A 13,928-nucleotide genomic window follows, 5' to 3' on the forward strand; every position below is an offset into this window, starting at 1 on the left:
CCGTTGCCCGGGAGACTTCTGAAGGGGCGGTGGCGCTTTGGCGCGAGCGGCAGTCTCGGAACCCCAGAAATACTCAGTCCGAGGCTGTAGGGAGGCCGGATGGCGGAAGGAAAACATGGGCACCCGCGGGCCGGCCGACGCGGGCGCCTCTTTCCTGGGCCCCGCCTTCCGGCAAGGATTGGGGGGGGGGGCTCTGCAGTGCATGCCGGGGGTTGTAGTTCGGCACGAAAGACGCTCCGACTCGGAAGTCACGAGTTGCCGGGGGCGGTGGTCCTGCTGTAACCGCGGCCGCCGGCGTGACCGCGATGCGCAGCGGTTAGGGTATCAGTTGGCACCTGGCCGTCGTCGTCATTATCATCGCACTGTGACTATCCTGATTTCCTCAGTTCACATTCCGGCTGTTAGCTTTCAGTTCTCAGAAGATAGTAGGACCAGGTGCCTGCCTGCCCCCGAGTTGAAAGCACTTTTATTGGGGAGCAGGTGACTGGAGTGACATGCTTTCAGGAGTGGCCCCCGGACAGCAGTGCGACCCCTCAAATATGCGCTCAGCCTCTTATTTGGGCTGAGCTCATATATCGGCTTGCTCATGCAGTCATTCACTCAGCAGGTGTTTGTCAATTTAACCATAGCCTTTATGCTGGGTTCTGGGCATGTGTTGGTGAATAAAAGATTCATCGCTTGGATAACTTATAATGTAGTGAGCAAGACAGACCTGGCTTCACCATTAAGTGTAATGTGTTAACGATTACAAAGCCTTTTCCTGCACTCTGTGGGTTCCCATGGTTAGTGGGAGAAAGTTCCTATTTCCGTTGATTACATGGTTTGCCTATGGAGTTCATTCTGAAATGTTTCCTTGGCAGCCCAATACTGAAGACTGCCCACACATTAAGATACATTTGACTGTTCGGGGGAAATGATTTGGTGATGTATATACCTCCTGGGCCCTTATTTTTATTAGACTGAGTTCATTGGCCTTTGATTCAACAAACATTTGTTGAGCTCTTTGTGTAGCCAAGTCTGCAGTTGTTAGTAGCAGTGTACTGTGATAAGTCCCAAGAAAGTGAAAAGTGTCAGTCGCTCAGTTGTATCCAGCTCTTTGTGACTCCATGGACTGCAGCCTGCCAGGCTCTTCTGTCCAGGGGATTTCCTAGGCAAGAATACTGGAGTGGGTAGCCATTCTCTTCTCCAGGGGAATATTCTTGACCCAGGGATGGAACCCAAGTCTTCTGCACTGCAGGCGGATTCTTTATCACTGAGACACCAGTATTCATTGAGCATTCAGAGATAGCAAAGTCTGGGATTGTTAGTAGTAGTGAATAGCATTGTGTTACAGAAAAGGCAGGTACAAAAAGGAAAGATTATAAATAGCCTGGGTTGGAAAAAGTGGTCTTTGAACAGTGTCATAAAAGATTAGCAGAAATGGGTGAATGAACAATCAAATTATCAACAACCCAAGTTAATAACATTTGAATTGAGACTGCACTGTGGCAAACTCTGGGACAAATTGTCCTCATGAATGAGGACTGATTGCATAACCATAGTAATGAAAAGTGTTTTCTTATTTTGACCGTAATTAAACTTTCATTTAATTGCTTTCTTCTGTTGATGCAAATTAAATTTGCTTAATTATTACAGGTTTTATTCTGGTAAATAAAAACATGGTAAATCATCAAATTTTTTATTTGTCATTGACAGTTCAATATAAATTAAGTAAAATATTAATTCAGTTCTGTACTATTATCAAAAGTTTTCCAATTTTTCCATAAAATGACCATATCTAAATATATAGTTTAATGGTCAAAACAAGTTCAACAAAAGATTATTTACAAATATGAGAAGACTATGGTCCTATGACTCTTTTCTCCACCAAAGTGAACATGTAATTACTAGTCCAAGAAAATCATAAACTCTACTAAAAGAATGTACTCCAAGCAAGTGATGGAACATGTTTGTGTTCCAATTTCTCAGACTTCCATTACTTTGGATAAACATTCTTCAAGTAAACTATACAGCAGACATTTTAATCTTGTCATGGTCATATAAGGAAATGCCCTGAAAGAGTTTTAAAATGACCATAATTACCAATACCAATCCTTAAGATAATTTTGCTGAATAAAGAATTGGAGCGGGTTGGGGACTGTTTTTGCTTTTCTGCCACATGGGTTGACGGATGCTTGTTAAAACAGTGCCTTATCATGCTTGAACACAGGGTGCTGCTAAGTAGTTACCCTCAATTCTTCTATTGCTGGATTTTACCATCTTTAGCTGTGCATTAAAAAAAAAAAAAAAAAAGAAACACCTTTTTCTAGCCCCTTCATTGCCTTTGCATGCATTACCTTCCAGGATTCTGCTCTTTTTTGGACTTCTCCCCTGCTACCCATGTGCTTCTTGGGTAGAGTTCATTTCCTATTTGTATCAAAGGCTGAGTGACACAGGTCTGCTCTGTCTCTGATTATTTATCGGCACTAGGGTCCAGTTTAATACTCTTCCTTTGTGACTATTTTGAATACTCCCAACTGCTTAAACACACAAGAACACACACAAAGATATACTCAGGGACAATCATTAAATAGCCTTCCTCTTCTGGTTTGCTAAGAGAAACTAAGGCACAAAGAGGAAGCCTCCATGAATCAGGGTCAGTAACTGAAGTCAAGTGGCCTATCTTTGCAAACTGCTTTTTCCACTACCTTCTTGCTGATTTGAGAAACAGCAGAAAAATGAATGACAGTTTAAATTTGATGTTTATTTCTGCCTTTCCGCAAATCTCTGCCATCCAGTAAACTCCACTTTCTTAGAAAAGGAAGTTCTTCTGTGATCTAGGCATGGGAAAGTGTTTTAGCCGCAGTGGCTTTGGATTGTCAGAGATAAAGCCATGCCACAATCCAGATTCAGTGAAGAGCTGAAAGAATTCAGATATTGGTGCCATGGCGGTTTTCTTAAGAGAAGAAGGACAAACCCTGCCCTTGAGCCAAGCCACTGGGACTCCTAGAGTTTAGCTGAGGCTAAATCATGCCTCCCCTTGAAGGTTGTTTGGTTCAGAAGAACTACATTGTGGACAAAGAGGATAGAAACTAATCCAAAGTGCCATCAATCAACCTCTGCCACAGCTCAGGTTCCCCTGGGTAAGAGGCTTCAGAAGGAAAAGATGAGCTTGGAGGTCACCTGAGGGTCTACTTAGCCTATATTATCTCTAGTAACGGGCAGTAATAGAAGCAAAATAACCTGGACAAATGCAAGGTGTTTGGATGAATCCGGCAGTGTACACTGGGCTTTTGTCAGGCATCAAACAGGCAAGGTTGGAAGGTGTGCTTTGTGCTCAAGGTTTTGGCCATCCTGAAGGAGAATCGTTTTGGCAGGGCATGCTAAGTAGTCTACTTCAAGCTTCTCTTGGGTCCAGCTGCCATCATCAGCCAGTCCACAGGAATGCCCAGCAGGTCACAGCTGACGTCCCACAGCCGCCTTGCTACTGTCTCATTACGAGCCTGTGCAGAGACCCATGCCACATGGCAGTCACTGGAAGGGAAAGAGAGAGGCTTAGCACACAGGGTTAAGAATGCAGTCTGCCCTCCGCCTGGCATAAGGAACACGACAGAAAAATAACCCGGGGATGACGTGTGTTCTGGGTGCTTCGCAGGACCAGTGTTTGTCCTATCTCTTCATTCTCCAGTCTTTACCCCAGAGAAAAATGGGGCCAGAACCATTTTGGAGCTCACTAGACCACCTGGGATCAGAATGTTTGTTTGATATATAATACACATCATTTAGTCTTTATATCCCCCTTGTGTGTGTGTGTGTGTGTGTGTGTGTGTGTGTGTGTGTGTGTGTGTATAAATATTTAATTATAACATCAGTGCCTGGCTGATACCTGTGTATATCCATCTTGTTCAAATATATCTGTAAGGTCAATTCTGTAAGAAGTTGTACGGTGTCATGTGGCTGAGATACTACATTGCTCATAGATGCTTGGAGTGATTGAAAAAGTGCTTCTTCTTTCTGCAGTGTACCTACAGTTATAAGTGTTTTTAAACTCAAAGAACAAGTAAAGTCAGCTTCATAACCAACAAAAGAAGGAAAAGATGATAAGAGAAAAGAAACGGTAATGCAGGGACTTCCCTGGTGGTTCAGTGGTTAAGACACTGCCTTCCAATGAGGTGCAGGTTTGATCCCTGGTTGGAGAGTTAAGATCCCACATACCTCATTGCCAAAAAAACCAAAACAAAAACAGAAGCAATATTGTAACAAATTCAAAATGACTGTTAAAATGGTCCACATTAAAAAAAAAATCGTAAAAAAAAAATGATAATAAGGTCCCATCTGTTTCATATACCTTCTCTTCACTGTTGTAATTCCAATTATTTTAAGTCCCCATTAAATACAGGAGAGATATCCCAACTCTTTACTGCCCAGAAAAGTTTCTCAAGAATAATTCTTTTACTCATTTTTGTATTCTCTGCATCTAGTACACAGCAGGGATTCAATGAAGGGTTATTTTTTTAATGATTGACTAAAGGGAATCACAATCTTTGAAGTCATGTGAGAAACAATTTTTAAGACTATACCGTTTTAGGGGCTCCCCTGGCGGCTCCACAGTAAAGGATCTGGCCTGCCAATGCAGGAGACACAGGCTCAATCCCTGGTCTGAGAAGATTCCACATGCTGCGGGGCAACTAACACCATGCGTCAGTACTACTGAGCCTATGCTCTAGAGCCCAGGAATCTCGACTATTGAGCCCACTTGCCGCAACTACGGAAGCCCGCTTGCCCTAGAGCGCGCAGACTCCACAGCAAGAGAAGCCACTGCAAAGAGAAGCCCACGCATCGCAACTAGAGAGTGGCCCCAGCTCGCTGAAACTAGAGAAAAGCCCCTGAAGCACAGCCTAAAATAAATAAAATTACTAAAAAAAAACCACACTATACTATTTCAGGACTTTCCTAGTGGTCCAGTGGTTAAGAATCTGCCTGCCATTGGAGGCGACATGAGTTCTATCCCTGGTCCAGGAAAATCCCACTTGCTCCAGAGCAACTGAGCCCATGTTTCACAACTACTAAAGACCTCACACCTGGAGCCTGGGCGCCACACCAGTGAGACGCCCAGGCTTCGCATAGAGTAGCCCTTGCTTGCCACAACCGGAGAAAGCCTGTACACAGCAATGAAGACCCAGTGAAGCCCCCACCAAAATAAATAAATAAATATATATATTTTTAAAGGGTATAGTGTATCAAACAAATCCAAATAATTTCCTACAGGCAATAAAATTCCATTTTCAAAAACAGACACATTTGTACCTGAAATGATTTCCGCTGAGAACTTCTAGACCCTCCGTTAAGGCACAGTATAGGCTGGTCTGGGCTCCCTGCTGAGGGGTCTTGATGAAGAAGGAGAAAATCCACCAGATCCATCTCATGAGGGCTGAGTGCCGAACCAGTTCAGAGTTGACTGTGCCAGGGTGCACAGAGTACACCGTGACGCCAGAGCCTGATGCTAGGAAGCCATATAGAAAGGGGAAGACAGGACTTGATGATGCCGAATGGCCAAAGAGGGCAGGAGACGTGAACGGACATTTGCCTGCTGTGGACTCTGTTCTCCTGATGCTGTCACAACCACTCCTCACAGTAATGTATACCTGCACTTCACGGACTACGGTTCAGGCTCAGCGTGGCTATTAACTGTCAGGAAGCAGCAGAGCCAGGACCCACTCAGAAGCACTTGACATTGTTGATCACTGCCTTTCTAAAGCTGCCTTTTCACTGATGGTGGTAAATCTCCAGTACTATATGGAAAGATCTCTAAAATACTATGTTAGAATTTCAATTCCTTATGTATGGTATAGACACAGTTAAATGCACAAGAAAATAATTGGAGAGGTGCACATCAAGTTGTTGACAGTGGTTTCTTGGGGCAGGCAGCGGAGGGGAAGCAGAAGAGGGACAGAGAAGAGTAAGTAAAGGGCGCTTTTCATTTCTAACTCTGTGTACTTCCATATTATTGGAACATTTTTTCACAGTGAAAATTATTCATGCGTTACTAGATTCATTTTACATGGGACAGCTGGATTAAAACTTGTTAATTATTTCTCTCTCCTGTTGGATATGAACCACTCCACCCCCAGCCCCTAATCCAGGGTGTAGAATAACATGGGCCCTGAATACATGGCTATTGAATGGCTGAATGAATGACTCGTCATCATGCCCAGGTTTCTTTCTTTGCATCACAGCTTATTTCCCACCTAATCCTCATCCATCAGGTGTCCTTACTTGTGTATCCTCTTGCTCTTGTCTGATCCTGACAGCTGGACCCATCTCTGCACTTCTAGGCCCCCCTAGCACCCTGACCAACTTTTGGTTGATTTTCACCACCCAGTTCTCCTGATCCATCTATAGCTGATAAAGGATATCACGCCCTAGGCATAGACTTTCCTCCCCATCTCACAGCTGTTCATGTGGTTTGACACTCCTGTTCCAGTAATGAAGCACCTGTGTCTGATTCCTTCTGCCTGATCTGCTTGCCTCAAGTCTAAGCACTTTTAATTGTCCACATTGGATTTCCTTGCTCTTTATTGGAAATCCAGAGTAGACTGTGCTAAGGACCTCTGGTTGTGTCTGGAGACTCCCTTCCTCAAGCATACATTTCCCTTTTATTTGAACCTTTGCTGTTAGGTTTGAACCCTCACCCTCTATAGTCCCAGGACCTGTTTTATCCTAGTGTTTGTAGCCAGTGCCACTTTTGGTCCCTCCATTCTATCTAGAAGTCAAAAACCTTGACTTGCTCATGAGGCTTAAATTAATCATGACAATAACCCATGAAGCAGTCCCACTTTACATATGAGGAATTAAGTCTTGAAAAGTTAAGCAACTTGCTGCAGGTCATGCAGCTAGTAAATACCAAAGCCAAGCTTTCAGAACTCCCTCATCACCTCCAACATTCATTTGCGGGCTGTTTATTAAAACCATACCCAAGCAGAGCCATGAAAGCAGATGCTGTCCATCAGATGGGCTCCAGAAAACAGCTCTGATTCCGGTGACTTTTAGCTACTTCCCATTGACCCATGTCTCCATACTCACTACTTTTAAGCCTACCTTTTAGCCTCCGGGCCAGTTCCTGGGTGAAGAGAATGTTGGCTAATTTGCTGTGACAGTAGGCCAGACCTGATTGGTAGAACTTCTCGCCCTGCAGGTTATGGAAGTGGATCCTTCCCAGGTGATGTGCTAAGGAAGACACATTCACCACCCTCGATGGTGCTGATTCCTTCAGCTTTTCTAGCAACAGATGGGTCAGGAGGAAGTGACCTATGAGAAAAAGAATTAACAGATTTCAGGGCCAATGTGGGGGTAAAGGGAGGAGTGGTGAGCCAGGCTCCGCTATGGGAGACAGAGAATCCAATAATAAAGCCTTTTGCTTCATTAATTCATTACTAACTACAGAACAAGTTCAATGAGAGTTTAGGGACATAGGAACAGCCAAAGACATGCGACATCCTTCTATGATAGAGGTCTAGATTATGTGAATATGAATTCTCCAGGCCAGAATACTGGAGTGGGTAGCAGTTCCCTTTTCCAGGGGATCTTCCCAACCCAGGGATCAAACCCAGGTATCCTGCACTGCAGGCAGTCTTTACCAGCTGAGCTACCAGGGAAGCCCTCATGAATCTGAAGTCATATCTTATTCCAACTTTTAATAACATCACTGTTGCCGGGAGGAAGCCAATTCTGACCCCGTGATGGAACTGTTTCTTTGATTTGCTCTTTGCTGCTTTTGTTATTAAAATCATACAGAATGGTTTGCCTCAGAGAATCCTGCCCCTCTGCCTGGCTGTTAAACTAAAAGTGCCTTTGTTTAGAACCCTGTCCCCCTGTGGATGGCAGGAAGGGAGAAATTAACACATCCCATGCCTGAGGCTTGCCATTCCAGCAGATGTTTGCCAAGATTAACGGTCTTTTTACTTTGCTTCCTTACCTATCCCCATCTCTGATCTATAATAGAACCTGGCATCCAGAACCTGATAAGATGGTTACTTTGAGGTGCTAGCCTGCCACCTTCTCAGTCTGCCTGTTTCCTTCTTAAAGTCTCTTCCTTGCCTCAACACTGCGCCTCTCGGATTCATTGGCCTGTCGTGCAGTGAGCAGAGTAAGCTTGGACTCAGTAACAACTGTTTAAGAGCCAATGGCCTCCATTTGATGCTGCCACAAGGGTGGCTACAAAGAAAGCAACATAGCACCCACTCTAATTAGGTTAAGTTAAACTGAATATAAAACACAGATTAAAAAATGGGGGGAACCTCAAGGGAGCCTGAGCATTCTGGCAGGACCACACTATTTATTAAATTAATGTATTTATGGTCTGTTACGGCCCAGAGGTCCATTCACACCACAAAGAAGGCACCATATGACCCTAAGATTTCCAATGAGAATTTAACTTTCCCTTTAGCTTTGTGATGAGACAAGATTTCTTACCTAAGTGGTTGACTCCCATATGCATCTCAAAGCCATCTGCTGTTTTGGAGTAGGGACACATCATCACTCCTGCGTTGTTAATCAAAATGTGGAGATGCTTTTCCTCTGCGGGGAAGAGGAGATGGAGCGTGCACATGGTCAGCCACGGCTGTTATGTCTTCAAAATCTGCCCCACACCCACGCTTTGAAAAGGGGGATGCATGGCTTCAATCTTTCCTCTATTTTCCCTTCATATTTATTTTGTATTGTTTTTCATTTTAAGATCCTAGTTGAATCCTACATACTCTTACTACAGGGAAAAATTCCACATGACATGACCAAATGGCCTTTCCAATCTTTCCAATTCAGGACCTACTGACTCATTGGTTTTGGGAAGTGTTCTATCTCTCCCAATAGAAAGACTTCCCCAGCTGAATGAGAAATTCCAAAACAAGAGAAAAACAGGATGTTTGGTACACCTCCCTGCCACTTGGTTTCAGGCCCCCAAAGAAACACTGATTTCACCTCTGTTTCAACTGCCAATGCTCTTATGATTTCTTTTTTCATACCATTTGTAATTTTTGTCTAAAAGCATGTATCAGTGGAAGTTTTCCTTGGGAGGCCGGGATCCCTGGGTTATGAGGGAAAAAGTCTACAGAGTGCTCTGGGACTTGCTTTCGATGTGACACTATGGGGTTCTATGCTAATTTCTTGGCTTAAGTTTCTTGCATCAGTTAATGATGTGAATGAAATTCCCCCCGCCCCCATACATGATGTCAGCCTGAAGTTCTAATTTCTTGCAGATGACCTTTTATTCACCCACCCCCTAGGGAGACGATAGGCTTCTTTGTCATATCCTTGAGCAGCTGGCCTGGGTTTTTTTTTTTCTAAGCCCCTGTACCCTGGACCAGATGACTTTTTGTGGATCCCAGCCTGACGTGGAGCCTCAGGTACAGCAACCCAGCCCTCGACGTCCTGAGGCCTCATCTCTTATCTCTATATGGATATTTGGACTCCAGACCTTAAAGCCCAGATGGAGTTCTGGTACACATATGAGATTTTTGGCTTTAGTTCTTACACACTACTATGACATTTTGGGGTGAATTGTATTTATTTATTTATTTTTGGCTCTGCTGGGTCTTCGTTGTTGCATGTAGGCTTTCTCTAGTTGTGGCGAGAGGGGGCTACTCTTGTGGAGAGCGAGCTCTAGGAAGATGTGGCTCACAGGCTTAGTTGCCCTGAGGCATGCAGGATCCTCCTGGACCAGGGATCGAACCTGTGTCCCCTGCGTTGGCAGGTTGATTCCCAACCACTGGACCACTGAGGCAGTCTGCTATGACTTTTCAAAGTCACTTTTTTTCCTACCTCTTGAGGATTTCCCTTTGTTACTAATGAGTTCCACTATGAATCCAAAAGTTTTGGTTGTATCTTGTCTAGCATTTCTAGATGTCAGAGAGGGAGAGAAATCTTTTCCTTTTAGCTAAGTCTTCCATGTTCATTGCAAGACCCACAGCATAGTCCCTAGTTGGGCACCTACCTTCTAGGAAGCGCTTAGCAAAGGCTCGAATAGATTTAGTATCAGCCAAGTCCAGTTTCCGCACCAACACTTGCTGGTTCCCTGTCATCATCTGGATTTCTCTGGCCACCAATTCCCCCTTTTGCACGTCCCGGCAAGCTAAATACACACGGGCTCCTGTCAACCAACATATAAGAGAGACAAACTGTTGGCTCTGTTTTTGAGTGAGCATCAAAGACTTAATTCTAATGTTAAATATTATTTTCTACTGTTTGTTTCTAAAAAGGGATTACCCCTACTTCACAAAGAGGTATCTGATGAGTAAATCAGGAAAGAAAAATAAATAAACACTTTTCATTATATCCATTATATGTAGAATATGTACAACATTCAGATCAGCAGATCAGTGGGGCCCTTCAAATGTTCTTTAATTCCAAGCCTGGGAGGAAATAATGAAAATGGTCGTCATGGCAAGGGATAAAATAACAGTAACAACAGGAGACCTAAAGATAAGTTTCTCCAAAGAAGACAGAGAGGGCCAACAGGCACATGAAAAGATGTTCAACACTGTTAATTATTAGAAATGCAAATCGAAACTACAATGAGATTATCACCTCATACCAGTCAGGATGGGCATCATTAAAAGTCTACAAATAACAAAAGCTGGAGAGGGTGTGGAGAAAAGGGAGCACTTCTATGCTGTTGGTGGGAATATAAGTTGGGGCAGCCACTATAGAAAACAGTCCTTGGAAAACGGAAATATAGAATTACCATATGAACCAGAAATCTACTCCTATTCTGACAAAACTATAATTCCCAAAGATACATGCACCTTTGTTTCATAGCAGCACTATTCACAAAAGCCAAGATAAGGAAAAACCCAAATGTCCCCTGACAGATGAATGGATAAAAAAAATATGGTACATATACACAATGGAATTCTACTCAGCCGTAAAAAAGAATGAAATAATGCCATTTGCAGCAACATGGATGGAACTAGAGATTCTCATACTAAGTGAAGTGAAGTCAGAAAGGGAACGACAAATACCATATGATATCACTTACATGTAGAATCTAAAATATGACACAGATGAAGCTGTCTGCAAAATAGAAACAGCCTCACAAACACAGAGAACAGACTTGTAGTTGCCAAGGCGGAGAAGGGAGCAGGTTGCATGCATTGGGAGTTAGGGGTTGGCAGATGAAAACTATTACATATAGAATGGATAAACACCAAGGTCCTACTGTATAGCACAAGGAACTATATTCAATATCCTGAGATAAACCATAATGGAAAAGAATATAAAAAAGAATGTATGTATAACTGAATCACTTTGCTGTACACAAAGTGATTAACACAAATAAATACAACATGGTAAAATCAACTATAAGGGTGTTAGTCATTCAGTTGTGTCTGACTCTTTGAGACCCCATGGACTGTAGACCCGCCAGGCTCCTCTGTCCATGGGATTCTCCAGGCATGAATAGTGGAGTGGGTAGCCATCCCCTTCTCCAGGGGATCTTCCTGACCCAGGGATTGAACCTGGGTCTCCTGCATTGCAGGCAGATTCTTAACCACCTGAGCCACCAGGGAAGCCCCAAATCAACTATACTTCAATTAAAAACAAACAAACAAACAAACTAGTAGCGGGAGGGAACTAAAAGCAGATAGACTTGCCTCTTCGAGCCAGCTCTTTGGCGGTCTCCTTCCCGATACCTGTGTTGGCTCCAGTGACCACAGCCACTTTTCCAGGAAGCTGGATGGTTGATGTACAAACCCCGCTGGACAGCATCTTCCTGCAGACAGAGGAGTTATCAGTTCTTCATTTTCTTTGCCTTAGCCAGAGGCTCCTGCAACACCCCCTTATCTACACATCCCAAGGCTGACGGCTGTCCTTCTACAGACTGAAGGAAGACTGGAGGAAAGAAAACAAAAGTTTTCTGCTCTTAAGATTTTCTTGCTCAAATTTTTTCTGCTCTTGCTTAAGGACAGAAATGATTCTATTGTAAGGGCAACTTTTAACTTTAGCTCCTTGCAGTATAAGAACTGGAGGAATATTTGAGCTCTTGGTGGAGCTCTTCCTTGGGCTGAGGAAATCACAAGCCTCAGCCTAGAAAAAGAAAGAGCTGGTTCCCTGATGTTAATCGGTCGATAAAACGGGCACTTTATGGCCTTTATGGTTGAATAAAACAGCTTACCCAACAAAAAAAGTTAAAAATTATGAAAGCTTGTCAACCTGGGACAAAATGAAAGCAATCACCTTCCTCCCCGCCCCCCCCAGCTCCCTAGCATGAACAGTTAAAAATAAGGCAAAACATGAAGTAAATAAGTACAGAGCAGAACTTGAGATTCCAGTCCTGGTTTAATCAGTACAAGTCCTTCTTCCTAATCAATACACCACCCTACTTCTCCAAGGAATTAATGCATAAACAGGTATTAGGTCTTAGATTGTCCTTTACTCTGCAAAGCCTGGGGACTCCATTTAAAAGAAATCAATTGACTGGGATACGCATTTTTTATTTTTTATTTTTTTTCGCATTTTTAATTTAAATGTTTCACTGAAAATTGCAAAGCACACACTGCTAGCCACTCAAGTTCCTGCTTAGAACAAACAGGCCAATAAGGAAGCAAGGTGCCCACCAGCGGGTATCCTTCTCCTCAGACAATCCTCCCGGCTCAGTTTTCCCACGTTCATTCCGCTTCTCCTCCAGGAGCACCCACGAGGACCTCAACCCAGCTGTTCCTTCTCCTTAACCAACAGGATAGAAAGAGACAACCAGCTACGGAAGTCCAGCTCTGGTCCAGGCCCCATGACCTAGCTTGGTAAGTTGGAAACATGACCCTTGGGGTATAACTTTGATTAGAAAAATCTCTTTGAGGCATGAGCAGTATTTTCAGTTCAGTTCAGTCGCTCAGTCCTGTCCGACTGTTTGCGACCCCATGGACTGCAGCACGCCAGGTTCAACGTTTCACTGAGATTCTGTGTGGATCAGAGGATGTTGCGGCGGAAAAGAGAAAAAGCAGCGTATTCATCCGAGTATCGCACTCGTGTGAGCTTCTAGAGGTGGGAGCGCGGCGAGTTCAGAGGAGGAACAACAAAATTGGAGAATCGGCTCGAGCGAGGAGAGGAACGAAGAAGGAGTGAATGTGTAAGAAACGGCGGAGGGTGATCTAGCGCGCCTTCCAGTTCCACTCGGACCTTCCACGCCACCCAATCCCTACCGAGGGAAGGAGTGTTCTCTGCAGTCATAGGTCCACCGTCACTACTGGTGACTTACTCAGAACCAATCAGCAGGCTGCCTGTCCGGCAACTCGCTGCTGATTCTCTGGGGCACTAAGCCAGCCATTGGCTGATTATCACCTGGTGAAGAGACCACGACCCTCAACTTCTCCCCTTCACCCCAAAACCCCAGGGCAAGACTCGGGACCGCCGTCCCCCACGCCGCCCCACCCCTTTCTTATGCTGCTAAGGCATGTTAGAAGGCAAGAGTGATGAAACCCTCTCATTTCTCTCCTTTACAGCATCTGCCCAGAGGAAAAGCCAATCCAACAGCAACAAGAGAGCAAACAGTGGGCTGCAGATGTCACGACTGGCATCGAGGAAACAAAGAGGGTGCTCCGGCTGCAGCCTCTTCCCACAACTTGGGGGTCTCCCGATCTCGCCCTCCTCTCCCCGGGCAGCTGGACCTCCTCCGACCCACCGAACATCCCCTACTTGGAGCCCCGCAGGGAGTCTTCCTGTCCTCCTTTTGAAGCTCAGAGCTTCGATGAGGAGGTATGTCTCCCCTCGCCCTGAGCCCCGCAGATTTCTCTAAGAGGAAGGCAGTACATTTGCACAGACCTGATTTGGGGTGCAGCGATGTACAGGAGAAAGGGGAGAAGGAGGAGCAGGAGCAGGACCCCAACCATCTCGCCGGGAGGCAGGTGCGGCTGCTGGAGCAGCAGCGAGATGCCCCAACTGTGCTCGCCGACTGCGGCCTC

The 13,928-nt window shown here is 44.6% G+C and overlaps 1 protein-coding gene across 1 annotated transcript; it reads right to left on the bottom strand.

Moving 5' to 3' along the window:
- Window positions 1-1,662: 1,662 nt before the first annotated feature.
- On the bottom strand, window positions 1,663-13,928 carry RDH11 (retinol dehydrogenase 11). Its single transcript, XM_012181884.5, has 7 exons — window positions 13,789-13,928; window positions 11,625-11,743; window positions 9,968-10,123; window positions 8,452-8,556; window positions 7,078-7,287; window positions 5,287-5,482; window positions 1,663-3,513 (listed from the first exon to the last, which is right to left on the bottom strand). Exons 1-7 carry the CDS (start codon window positions 13,854-13,856, stop codon window positions 3,372-3,374), a joined length of 996 nt encoding a protein of 331 aa, XP_012037274.1. The 5' UTR covers window positions 13,857-13,928; the 3' UTR covers window positions 1,663-3,371.

The sequence above is a fragment of the Ovis aries genome, chromosome 7 (assembly GCF_016772045.2).
Source record: "Ovis aries strain OAR_USU_Benz2616 breed Rambouillet chromosome 7, ARS-UI_Ramb_v3.0, whole genome shotgun sequence".
Taxonomy (NCBI): domain Eukaryota; kingdom Metazoa; phylum Chordata; class Mammalia; order Artiodactyla; family Bovidae; genus Ovis; species Ovis aries.

Coding starts and splice junctions, on each gene's coding strand:
- RDH11 (XM_012181884.5), bottom strand. CDS start 13,856: ATGGTTGGGGTCCTGCTCCTGCTCCTCCTTCTCCCCTTTCTCCTGTAC. Junction 11,744..13,788: donor ATCGCTGCACCCCAAATCAG/GTCTGTGCAAAT, acceptor CTCTGTCTGCAG/GAAGATGCTGTCCAGCGGGG. Junction 7,288..8,451: donor TATGGGAGTCAACCACTTAG/GTAAGAAATCTT, acceptor TTTTTCTCATAG/GTCACTTCCTCCTGACCCAT.